At 44.5% G+C, this 13,004-nt stretch overlaps 1 protein-coding gene across 1 annotated transcript; it reads left to right on the forward strand.

Moving 5' to 3' along the window:
* Positions 1 to 1,898: 1,898 nt before the first annotated feature.
* PLEK2 (pleckstrin 2) lies at positions 1,899 to 12,934 on the forward strand. Its single transcript, XM_049825767.1, has 9 exons — positions 1,899 to 2,017; positions 4,665 to 4,829; positions 5,797 to 5,978; positions 6,710 to 6,801; positions 7,135 to 7,322; positions 7,841 to 7,942; positions 9,330 to 9,413; positions 10,576 to 10,654; positions 11,667 to 12,934. Exons 1-9 carry the CDS (start codon positions 1,970 to 1,972, stop codon positions 11,792 to 11,794), a joined length of 1,068 nt encoding a protein of 355 aa, XP_049681724.1. The 5' UTR covers positions 1,899 to 1,969; the 3' UTR covers positions 11,795 to 12,934.
* The last annotated feature ends 70 nt before the right edge of the window (positions 12,935 to 13,004 follow it).

The raw sequence follows: 13,004 nt of genomic DNA on the forward strand, positions 1-13,004 counted from the left end.
TCTGAGTGAGAGCCCCCTGCAAGCTTCTACCTGTCCTCACTAGCATGAAATTATCTCACCCACCTTGTTATAAATTGCCTGCAGTAACAAGCTGAACAATGTGAAGTCAAACCTCAAATACCAAACGGTGGAACACTGTATTCCTGGAGCTGGTTATATAAAGAGTGCATGTCCGGGAGATGCATGCAGCAGTAATGCCTCTTGTGTACGTAGACTCAAGTTTTCTTCTTTTTTTCTCAAGTTTAATTCTGATGTACAGTATGCTGTGAGCTGAAATTTATTTTCTTTTTTTTGCTGACTGCATTGGGGTTTTTTCCAAGATTCTGAGTAGAACTTTTAGTTATAGATATATTTACGTATATACACAGAGATGGAGAATATTTTTTCAATTAAAAGAAATTTCTGCCTTATTTTAAGGCCACAATAATATAAAAAAACTACAACAATTTCTATTGATATCTTTGAAAATACTGCATACCTACAGCAAAAAATATTCTTCTAGGGTTCCGTTAAACTTGCTGTACGTACTTAGGTGGACTGAAGAACAAACATAACTGGGATATGACTTATGCAGCCAGTTGCCTCATGGCTGCCTGCCTTTTCCAGAGTGCCAAAGGGAGTACAGGAGGAGCTACCTAGGTAACTTCCATATGGGCTGGCTGCTTTTGAAATCTCAGCCAGCATGCTTTCTTTTTATATAGTAATCGATTTTTCTAACTTGAAGTAGTGTCCAGTCACCCATCGTATTTTTCACGATCTCTGCAGGACTGTTCTGTGGGTCATCTCTAGTACATTGTCAGGTTTGAATTCATGGTCTTGCTCTTCCTCCCTAAAAGTTATAAAAAATAGGATAAAGATAAAGATATTATTTGTTTGTTCCTTTTCCTCCGTACATGAAAGTGTGACCAGTAATCTGATCCAGTGTGCAAAGACTGAGAGATGCCTGAGTCACTTTGTCTTACTGAACTCTGGACTCTCTTTTTACATAGCAACGAGTGCTTTTGTTTATTTGTTATACTCTACATCATGTTTCTTATCACAGTCCCTAGCTCTGCCCACATATATCACCTTAGTTTTAGTACAAGTTGGGGAATGCTAACAGTACAGCAAAGACAATTCTGAACAGCAGTGCTGTCTGAAATAGTAATGTTGGTTTATTTCATCAGGACAGGAGTTGATAAATGTAACGAACAGATTTATCATGGCCAAAGTCTTAAAAAAAATGCAATGAACATCTAAGTTTGTATTCAGACACAAAAAAGGCACTCTGTTTCAGAGGTGCTTGGGAGTTACAAGAGGTCACTGCATGGTGTTCATTGACCAGCCTGCTTTACTGAAAGCCCAAATAGTTGCTTATCTGAGAATCTTGGTTTATATGCCCAGAAGACACTGAAAGTAGAGTGAGCTTTTAGGTGCTTTGGGGCTTCTTCAATTAAATAATTTTCTAGCAGAATAAATTATTTTAAGGTCTGTAAAAGTCTCCTTGTAATTGTAATACTCTGTAAGTTACACTTAAGGTGTTGGTGATGTGTAGAACCCCTATGACGTGTTTATTAGATGAGAAATTTTAAGCAGTAGAGTTGATTAGTCTTAAGTTTTGAGGGATGCAGTGTTATAATTCTGGTTCTCCCTCCCATGCAATACCTGATTTGTCATCATGTGGCTGCTTATACTAACTGGTGAGGTTTTGCTGTACTAAATTCTGTGAAATTCTTTTGAGATCCTTTTTAGACTTCCCTTTGTTTTACTTCCCAGAGGGCAGGTAATGTATCAGAGCCAGCTCACTCTTTAACTAACGTCTCATAGGTAGGAAGAGAGGGAGAAAAAAACAGGGAAGGGAGAGTACGTCACGTTGGAGGAGGAGGGTAGCAATGAAAAATGAGCTTTCTTAAATTGCATGCAGAGGGACAGGCTGCCAGGGCTCGGACGCTTCGTGGTGGGGGCTCAGCTCTCTTGCCTGCTGGCCACGATGCAGGAAGCAGCTGGAGTCCTGAAGGAGGGTTTCCTCGTCAAACGGGTAAGTGCTCCGGTTCCCTTTCGTGTGGATCTGCTCAAACGTGGAAGCAGATCCTGAGCAGAGACTGGATCGAGCCAGGGCTCATGGCAAGGCAGCCTGTTGGGCGCTGGGTTTGAGGGGGCTCCCGCCTGCTCCCGGGAAAGGAGGTCCGCCAGGTTTGTGCAGATGCCTGCCGGGGGAGCTGCATGGACTGCAGGTGTTCACCACCCTCCCTCGAGTTTTCCCTGCACAGGCGTTTACCCAGGAGAAAATGAATTCGCTATCAGGATTACTCAGTTAGGTATCAGAAAGCCAGTATGCCTGCACCTAGGGCACACCTCTGCAAACAGCACATTAAAAAACTACCTGGCAAATGGCTATGAAGCAGCAGTGGAAGCGGCTGTGGGAGGACAGAGAGAGGGAAGGTGTTTTTTTACAGTCTCCTAAGATAGTTTGTGCCGCCTTTCGCGACCCAGCTGAGCAGGGCTTCCCATTTCACATAAGAGGATGGAGAACGGACTACCCTTTTTGAAGGGGATCAGAGCAATGAAAATATAGAAATGTGTTTGAAATAACTTCTTTCTTCCACACCCCTCAAGCTGCACTGTAAGAAAGTTTTAGACAAAATGTGGAGAAAAGAGCTGAAAGACGGTGTCACAGATTTCAGCTTTTCCAACATTTCTCCCTATAGGACCAAGTCAGTCCTAGCTGGGACACAAGACGGCAACTTAGCAAGGGGCATAAGCTGCTTTAAGTACCAAAGCCCTGTCTCGATGACTAACAGGGTCCTTGAGTGCACACACAAAATGTGATTCAAAGGTTCAAAGCTTTGCCACGCCTTAGGAAATGCTTTTCTACAGTACGTGGCAGTGCTTCTGGTGCTAACATGAAGGTGATCCTGGTCAGGAGCTCCCCTGGCAGGGCTCCTGGCCGGCCGGCCAGCCAGCCGCTGGCCACGTGAAGCCATGCTCGATGCGGAGAAGGGCTGCAGAGCCTGAGCTGTTCTTCATCCTCCTGCCCGCAGCCAGGGCAGAGCAGTCCCAGCTCCTGCTCTCCTCTCTGGGCTACCGTTGTATCTTGTGGCACTTAAGTGACTACTGAATTCAAGATGGGGAGCCGAGGCACCAAGTATGTGAGAGGATTAGGTTATCGGCAGCACACGGAGCTGTAACTGCCAGCAGTCTGTACGACATCACCAAGATATGCAGTTTGATAGGAAGGAGACCACAAAGAACATGACTAAAGGAAACAGGGAGAAGGGAACAAGGGATCCAGAGAAAAAATTGAGGAAGGAGTGGGATCAGGTAAGAAAACAGAGCCTTCCTAAGAGGAGAGCAGAGGCAAGGAGATGATCTAAGTGCATTATAAATTAATTATGTATTGTAATGTATTATAAATGAAAAGTAAATGTGTGGAAGTCAGGTAAAGATGAAGAAAAAAAGATAAGGCGACCTCCTGAAAAAGAGGAAATCTCCAAGAAGGAACGAAAAGAGCCATAGCAAAGAACATACTCTCAGGAAAAATGGCTAAGGAACTTTAGAACAGGTGAAAAACCCACTGTAGAAGGCAAAGGGAAGGAGAGAACAAACTCAAGTTAGATAAATGGTATTTAGTATAGACTGGGAGACATTCAATCTAAAGTGCCCTGGATTATAGAGACTCATTACCGCACCTTTTCTTGGAAATTGCTGGGTTTCCCCTTTACTCATAGAGAATTAACGAGCTTTGATTCTTGCCACAACTGGACTTTGCATGTTCCTTTCTTCTAGCTATGCCCACGCTCTCCCAGGTGTCAGAACTTCTCTACCCAGTGCTTCGCCTGTTGGCTGTAACGCTCCATCGCCTGTAGAAATGCAAGTCAGCTCCCCGCCCTACAAAGCTGGTCCTGACGCTGTGGGGACGGAGCCTGTCAGTGCCAGCCCTCGCTGGGTTTGCTCTCCTGTACGGCTGGACTAAAGAGAGCCGGGGACTGTTTACAGAGGGGAAAGAAGAGGTTTTGTCTGTGTTCTGGTATAAGCCAGGAGGCATTCGACAGCAGCCTGCGTTCTGTCTTTTGCCATTAAAAAGCCTATTTCCTTTCCAGGAAAAAGCAGCACAGGGAATGTTTTAGCCCAGGAGATTGGAGACAGGTAGGATAGAAATAAACCACTCATTAGCAGTAAGAGGGGATGTAAGGAAAAGCCAATTCACCCAGCAAAGCACTTTCAAAACCACTTGGCACCTACAGCCACATCAAAATGACAAAGGACAAAACACATCCAACACCACTCAGGGTGACCAGGGAGGAGGAGTTTGTCTCCAAGAGCCTTCACACGTTTTGGATTTAGCCCTGTTCCTGCCTGGTGCTGTCAGCAGGCCGGTGTGCACCTAAATGATGGCCTTTTGAGATAATTCATGTGAGCTTTTGCAACAATTCTTGCCAGCAAAGATGTCCTTGCTGGAGAAAGAGCAAAGCACTTTTCTATTGCTCCATGATTTTATAGTGATGGCGCTGTGCTATTTTGTGACTGAAAATGTGTATTTCAGGGAGAACATGATGACTTCTGGTGTATCTTTTCATACAGTTTCTTATTAGTTTATGGTATTTTCACACACACACACAAAAGAAAATACAGTCACTTCTCAGTGCTGGTATTAAAGTTAGCTATGTGGACTTCTTCCCCTCTAGGGACATATCGTTCGTAACTGGAAAGTGAGATGGTTCGTTCTGCTTCAGGATAAGCTGCTGTATTACAAAATTGAAGGAGGCAAGAAGGAGCCTTCTCCAAAGGGCAGGATCCTTTTGGATGGCTGCACTATTACTTGTCCATGCCTGGAATATGAGAACAGACCGGTATGACTGGAAAAATGTATCCCTTCTCAATGACGCTCACTTCCTAACTTCTCCCTAGTCTCTTCCTCTCCTCCTGACTTGTTTGATTACTGCAACCATATCGCCGGGGTATTTCCAGGATTAGGCCCAGCCAAAAGAAAGCTGCCATTAGCAACATAACCAGGACAAGCAAAGATCTCCCTCATTGTGTCTTTGCTGTTCCCTGTGCCCAAATTTGAGTTACAGCCATTAACGAAAAAAACCAACACCAAAACCACCCCCCCACACACAGTGGCAAGAATAAATGCAAGTGCATCAGCCCAGCTGTGTGTGGAGGGAGGACATGGACAGCTCAGTAAAATCTGAGGAGGATGGGAAAAAAGGGAAACTTATTATCTGTGGTAGTTGCCTTAAACCCTGGCTGTTTGCATGGGGTGCTCCTGGGCAGCCAAGTCAGACTCCTTTTTACTTCGCCAATGGGACATTGCTGCTGTGGAAAGTTTCAAGCAAGAGGGCTCTGGAAGGGAAAGAGCCCTCCGCTTCTCCGCTCACCCGTGGGTAGCGGCAGTACAGACTTCCCCTGAGTGGAGCCAGAAAGGAAATTACTCTGGAAGTTGCTGACTGTTTCAGTCCAGTGAGAGTGTGTAGTTGTTGAGAAACTAGAGATCTAGATGTGAAAATCTCCATAGTCAGCAGTACACTCCTATGTAATCCAGTATCTGGGTGGTCTGCTCTCTTTGAAGTACCACAAGGTCCATGCATGCAAACCATGCTTGCAACTGAAACCCCAGGGATTTGAGGTGGGGGGAAGTAAAAAAACCCCAGAGCTGTGCCCAGCATTCTTCTGGCCAAGAATTGTTCTGCACTGCTCAGGTGGGATGCCATATCAGACTTCTTTGTGTCACTTGGGCCAGTGGTTAAAGATGCAAAATGCAAGTGGAGGACAATAGCTAAATGATGTTGTTGCTTTGCACTTCTTTCTCTACAGCTACTCATCAAACTAAAGACAAAAACCAATACAGACTATTTCCTTGAATGTTGCTCCAGGGAAGAGCGAGACTCTTGGGCTTTAGACATCACTGGAGCTATTCATGCTGGTCACCCAGTACAAGTACAAGAGCTTCACAGGATGAAGAACTCTTTCAAACTGCTAGAGAATATCAGCCTCCAGTAAGTGTGTATGGTTTCTCCTCCTGCTATTGCTGTAGTATGCAAAGCGCCTGAGCTGATGTGTGTGGAGGGTTAAGGGAAGCTCCTCTCTGCACAGATCTGCTGCTTTGTAGCCAGGAGCCTCTAAACTGGCTGCTCTGCCCTAGGTTTGCGGATACTTTTGCCAGGGCATGGGAATGCGCTTTTTCTTGACCATCATTTTTTGGGAGTTCTGCATGGGCACCTCACTGCTGGCTTGAAGACCTTCCTAGTCAGCTGCAAAGGTTCCCAATGGGGAGATGAATTACCTCAGCAGATGTGATGTCAGGAAAGGACTGGGCGATGACGTTGTTTATGCCATGTTGGTGAGCTTTCAAAGCTGGTAGCTGGAATCCAGACTAGGATTTTTAGGGTGCATCATGTTAAACAAGAGGAAACAGAGAACTGATTAAGAAATAGAAAAATGGCATTAATTTGGTTTGTGTTGAGAAGGTAAATGGAAGCTGACTACAGCTCAGTTTGAAGTGCTTTAAATTGAAAGATACTTTGTGAGGCAGCTTGTTTAGTGCTGCTATTGGGAGAATAAAGTTTTCCTATACCGTACTTATGACAAAACTTCTGGAGGGGTATCTAGGCTGTTTCCCATCTTTATGTTGGTAATCATGAGGACATCCCAGGCACTGACGGAAGTATGTGGCAATTTCTGCCTGTCTTTCTATTCTACTAACATTGTCCTGTGCTCTCTTTTACAGCCACATAGTGGAGAGGATGTGTGACAGCAGTACTGGAATTAAGCTGACCCGCAACTTGGAGCAAGGCAACAGATACAAAGAGACCTTCACAGGTATACCTACTGCAGGCAAAGAGCTTCCTCACATCTGACACGCCATGTTGCAGAGGCAAGGGAGCTACTGTCCTGCCTTCACGGTGGGATCAGTTGGGGCCCAGTGGAAAGCAGCAGTGCAGCCAAGCTCTCTACCACCTTTCTCTCTTGCTCTTTGGATATATGGAAGCACATGTAGGACCCCACACTTTTAGTCAACCTTGCACTTCGTTGACAGTCTTTGTGGTGGTGCCAAAATGTTTCAGCAAATGATGACCTGCGTGGCAGGAGACCATCTGTCTCGCCTTGGAAGAGCGTGTTGTCTTGGTATGAGAGCTGCCTTTCTCCCCGCAGGTTCTGCCTTGGTGGACTGGCTCATCTCCAATGGCTTTGCTGTGTCACGATTCGAGGCCGTCACCTTGGCATCCATGCTGATGGAGGAGAACTTCATCAAGCCCGTGGGGGCCCGCAGCACTGAGGCCACACGCTACAGCGACCTGTCTGAGCAGTTCCTCGACGACTCCACCGCGCTGTACATGTTTGTAAGTGGCACAGCTGCCAAGAGGCACCTTCCCTGCCCCTCGTCACATGCTTCGTTTGGGGCAGTGGTAAAGGGGACGTGCACAGCGTGCAACCAGAGGTGAAACACGCAGGCTACGAAAGCAAACTTAGAAGGAGCAGCTCTAGGCTTTTAGGAGTACTAACATTTGCACTTTTGCTGGAGACAAACAGCTACATGGATATGGCCGGATCTACAAATTACCTAATTAGGCATGAAAAGGGGTGTGTCCCTTGAGTGCAGTGCTGTGTCTGCATTTAACGGAGGCCGTGCTGTAGTTATGCTAAAACTCAAGGCCACAGTGCGTATGTAGGCTTTACAGCTGTAATCTGTTGCTTGTAAATCTTGGACATACAAAGCTGAGCAGCAGCGCTGCAGAATAGAATTTGCTTGGGAAATATGAGCTAAAAACAGCTCAAGGAAAATAAAATGCAGAACTTTGTACTTGAAAGTGTCTTTAGGTTAAAAAGAAAAGTGGAACCATCTTTTCCCTATTTGCAGGCTGAGAGCAGTAAGAAAAAGAGCAGTTCCAAGGAAGAGCTACAATTTAACATCTCTGAATTAAGAGGCACAATTGTGAAGCAAGGATTCTTAGTGAAACAGGTAAATACAGTCTTTGAACCTTCACTGGGAAACAAGAAAAATGACAACTCTTAGGGATTCCTAGAGAAGATTTATACGAGCGGGGCCAGCAGAGCTAACGTGCCTGTCAGTACTACTATCAGAGATCGTGTGGTGAAGAATATTGAGTTATAAAGAAGAAGTGAGCTATGGAACTTGCTGCTCAGGCAGGATTAATTGGATATTCTGTATATATTGCGTGTACACTGAAAGGTATAAAATAGTATCAAAAGCAAAAGTCCCACCCAAACTCCAAATCCCACCAGGGGTGTTACATTCGCTTCCAAGCAGATCCACTTCTCCTCTGGTTTAACCTATCCCATCCAGCTATGACATTCTGCTGGCCACAGACAAATTTCAAAGCCGAGTAGATTGATTTTTGCATGAAGTGGACATTTACCTGTGGACAGTCGCTCATGTACACGTGGATGCTGTGCTGGTGGTGAGACCTGTTTTCTTTGGGCACAGTTACCTGTTGGCAGTAATTGTTTACAGGATTCCACCCTTAATCTGCAAGATTTAGTTTCTGGCCCTTGCTACGAACAAGATGAGGATCAATCACGCTGTTTCAAAGCATAATGCAGCCACCTGCAGACAGAAGGAACCCTACCTGCACCGCACGGCCCGTTTCTACTCTGGAGCTTTGTACCCTGAGCTGTGATTTTAGTGTTGTGCAAACTGGATCATCAGATGCTCCCCAACCCTCCTTCCTCCAGCTGCCAGGGTGCAGCGAGGGTTGGCGGACCGCTGGGTGCCAGGAGCTGCTGGGGGATCCCTATGGGGCTGGCAGGGCAGCCCCCTCATCACCACAGGACGTGAGAGCTGCCCAGGAGCCTCTTCCCATGGCCAGCAGCAGTAAGGGGCAGCCCCCAGCGGCCCCAGCCCGAGGCTGACCCTGAGCCCCAGCACCAAACCTCCAGGAGGGGGGATGATGCCCTCGGGGCCTGGCACGGGCTTGCGGTGCTGTCCTGCACTGTCAGCAGCTGCGAGGACTGGGGTGAAAGAGTGAAGAGCTGCAGAAGGACCTGACGTAATCCCTCAGAGCATGCACAGCATGGGGTTTTAATCCAAGACCTATATTTAATCTGAAATTAAGAACAGGAATCGGTGATACAATCACTCGGTCCTGTCACTCTGCTTTCTTGGTTCTCAGCACAAGGAAGGGAGAGAGGAAGGAACTATCAATGTATGAAGAAAGATGTTACGCAGAAAATCCTGGGAGTTACCAAGATGTCAGAAAAGATTTTTCTCTGTTGGCTTCAAAACCTCTTTTTTTCAGTACCTGTTTAGGTCTCCCCTACAGCCTGCAGGAAAATGGCCATTTCAGGAGATATTTACTGGTGGTAACTTTAGTTATTCTGTTTTGCAGGGCCACAAGAGGAAAAACTGGAAGGTGAGGAGGTTTGTTTTGAGAGCTGATCCTGCTTTTTTGCACTACTATGACCCCACTAAGGTATGTGAGTGGGGAGTTACTACCCCCAGAAATCCTCTTACAAACCTAAACATTATAATGAAAATACAATTATGCTGTAAATGCTTCTCTCACCCAAATCTCTTTTCAGGTTCCTCTATCCATTTCCTGGGGAATAGGACCTCTCTTGCCTTACCCTGGGAGGTTGTCCCTTGCAAGGGATTTTCTGTCCCTGCACCTTGCCTCCTGTCTTTTCCGCAGTGAGACTCCTTTTCCTTAGCCGAGGAGCAGAAGTCTTCTTGGGACTGGTCTTTTGCTGTACCCACACAGTCTGGGACCACGCTCCTGCAGGGATTCTTCCTGCGCTGTGATTTTTCTGGGCTGACATCCCACCACTTGAGGGTCATAATGCTATGGGGATTTTTTACATTCTTATTCCAACATCGAATAGGGTTTCCTTGATGCCAAAGTATTTATAGGAATTTCTGCTACTCAGTTTTAAACTTGCTCAGGGAATAGTAAAATTTATCTTCATGGATATAATAATCAATTTGAGCAACCCAGAATGGCATGTGGATCCATCAGCCCCAGATGCATAGGGTACCACAAAGCCCAACAGGTTGCTAAAAGAACGTGTACAGAAATGCTTTATGTGACTTTTAAAGAAAACACAAACAACATAACAGTGAAAAGAGCTTACGGAGCTGGTTCATTTTTTGTTCTCTGTTTCTTTGTGGGTTTTTTTGTGCTGCAACTCACCCTTGCAATGCTATAAACTCAAAGTGCAGAACCTGTAGATCAGACAAGAGAACCAGCCTACTAGTGGAAAGAGTCAAATTTTTCCCATACAGTCTCAGTGAAAAGCAGCAAGCGAAAAACTTGCAGAAATATATATATATTTTTTTTAATATGGGTTGTTACTGATAAGACTATACATAAGTTTGAAATGTGATTTTTAGCCTACCCTTGTGCTTTTAATTGATCTCCACCATTCCCAGCTACATCAGAGAAACATCTGAGACTGAAACAACATAGTAATTCATTTAATTACTTGTCCTAGTTGACTTCTCTTGTGACATGGATGTTTTATATCTGGAAAGACTGGTATTACATCTCCACCTTCATAAAAATAATTGATGTGCTCTGGGAAATTATTCTAATGATGATATTTTCCAGATAAGCCTCATTTCCTTTTTCTTTGCAGGAAGAAAACAGGCCAGTAGGTGGATTTTCTCTTCGTGGCTGTCTTGTCTCAGCTCTGGAGGACAATGGAGTCCCAGCAGGTAAGCACGAGCCTCTAAACTTTCATACATACATATTTACGCCATAGCAATACAGTCTTTGGGTGTGGGTTTGTGTGCACAGCTGTCTGGTGTGCTGGTCTTTCCTCTCCCCTTGCAAGCAAGGGAAGGGGCATATCATAAAAAATCCCCATACTGCTGGGCTGCCCATAGCAGAGGGGATTTTTTTAGTAGTATTTCCACTTATCTTGGGTGTTCCCCTTTTTATGGGCTTTTCTCAGTCAGATGACCTCTGAGACAGTCCTAAGACACTGTTTAATATTCCAGAGTTAACAGACAAAGAGGAAATGCCTTCTTTTTGGATGTTGTTTAACTCAAAGTCTTGAGGCATCCCCTGATGCCATCCCTCTTGTGTGTGTCCTCTCTGCTTATGCTATTACCTTTTCCTTTTTGATCTGCTAGAACCCAAATGTAGGGGAGACACAAAGACAGCAATACAAAAACCAGTTCTGCTAGTGAATATGCTTAGCTTAGGCATTTGTCTAGAACCTCAGCCACACAGATAACGATTCTGCTGTTAAAGCAATTTATTTTATAACAGTAAGCACAACGTGTGGATCTCAAATAGAGAGCATCTTTCTAAAGACAAAAGACAGGGTCTGAAAAAGATATGGTCCAGGGTTGGGTGTCATGATGAACACAACAGCTCCTTGCTAAGAGAAAGCCAAAGGTGGGCAGGAGCAAATCAAATCTACCACGCAAACTGGTAGGGAGTTCATCCCTGCATTGTATAACTCAAGTAGGATTCTCTATCTAAACAGTGGCTATTTTATATATGATGCATAGTACACAGTAGTTCATACACCCTATGTGAGGGGTGTCTGTCCTATATCTTTATTTTGCAGAAGGGAAATCAAAGACACAAGATCTTTACATGTCTTATCCATAATGAAATACCCTAATTCACTAAATTAAAATTCTTCCCTATGAAGCTTCATATCTGCCACAAAGCATTTCTCTGTGCACCTTCCTGATTTGTTTTTTTTCTTTGCAGGAGTGAAGGGCAATGTGCAAGGCAACCTCTTCAAAATTATCACCAAAAATGACATTCATTATTATATTCAGGCCAGCTCCAAGGCAGAGCGAGCACAGTGGATTGAGGCAATCAAACCACTGACATGAGTAAGCTGGACTCCAAGCCAAATGACAAGTCACATTTGTGAGCAAGTTTCCTGCTCTCATTGTCTGGGAGTGTTGTTTTTCCCTTAGATAGTCTCTTTTTTGTTATTTGTATTGCCATAGCACCTAGCAATTCCTAGCAGACCAGCATCCTAGGTGCCCAGGAGTCATGTAGATCCAGAATAATTCCCCACCAAGAACGATCTAACCAAGAGAAAAAAGACAACAGGTGGATACAGACAAATGGGGCTTTACAAAGAAACAATGAGATATAATATTCCAAGATGGAAGAAAAGAATTCTTTTGTACAAGTATTCAGTCTATATCTGACAGATCCAGGTTGTGCTTTATCCTAAAGCAGAAATATCTTGCTCCTTTCCCCTTTATAAAGGGGCTCATAAACTTAATTAGTTAAGACTGGCTGAATCAAAGTCATGAAAGGTCCTGGTGTCTGCGGCTGCATTTCTTGGTATACCACAAGAGTCTTGTGCTAAGCCACAACCCAGCTGCCAGGAAAATCACTATTGCAAAACAAACCAGGGGTCTGTCTGTCCATCCGTCTGCTCTACCATTTGGTTCTCTGTTAGGCTGGAAAAGACCAAAGGATCGTCCTCTCCAGTATACAGATTATTCTTGTGCTGGTAATGGCCCATAGCAGTACAGGATCCTGAGTATCAAATCAGACGAGCAGCAGTTATTCCAGACAATTGCTGGTGCTGAATATACTGGAAGAAATCACTCAGCCATAAAAGCAAGACATTTCCTCCTGATTATCACCACTAAGTCCATTTATGTGGAGTACCATTGGGACTGAGAACTCTAACAGCAGTTCTGACTATTGCTTTTTCTATTTTAAGCCATTAAATTTTCCACTATTTGCCTAGTAAACTTGACTTTGATATCATTACGTATAAAAAAAAAATGCAGTGCATTTCAATCTCCTGTGCTCTTTAGACACAGTTTTTCTCAGAGGGCAGTTTGAGTATATGAAAATAATGGTTTCATACACTGTAAATTTAGACTTATACAGAAACTGAGACATTCTCCACAACACCAGAGAATAGGATAGAATGTATGAGATGATTAAAACACCAGTCCAGCCTGCTGATATACTATTTTAATAAAATTCCTTGTGTTATCTGAGTACCTTTATCTGACAGCCAGACTCTGCAGAGCCTCCAAAAGCCCTCTGAAGACAGCATGTTATATATCT

This window comes from Accipiter gentilis, chromosome 22 (assembly GCF_929443795.1).
Source record: "Accipiter gentilis chromosome 22, bAccGen1.1, whole genome shotgun sequence".
In the NCBI taxonomy this organism is placed as follows: Eukaryota; Metazoa; Chordata; class Aves; order Accipitriformes; family Accipitridae; genus Astur; species Astur gentilis.

Excerpts from the sequence above, each read along its gene's own strand:
- PLEK2 (XM_049825767.1), top strand. The coding sequence starts at position 1,970 with ATGCAGGAAGCAGCTGGAGTCCTGAAGGAGGGTTTCCTCGTCAAACGG. Across the intron at positions 7,323-7,840 it reads CCACCGCGCTGTACATGTTT|GCTGAGAGCAGTAAGAAAAA; the intron begins GTAAGTGGCACA and ends CCCTATTTGCAG. Across the intron at positions 9,414-10,575 it reads ACTACTATGACCCCACTAAG|GAAGAAAACAGGCCAGTAGG; the intron begins GTATGTGAGTGG and ends TTTTCTTTGCAG.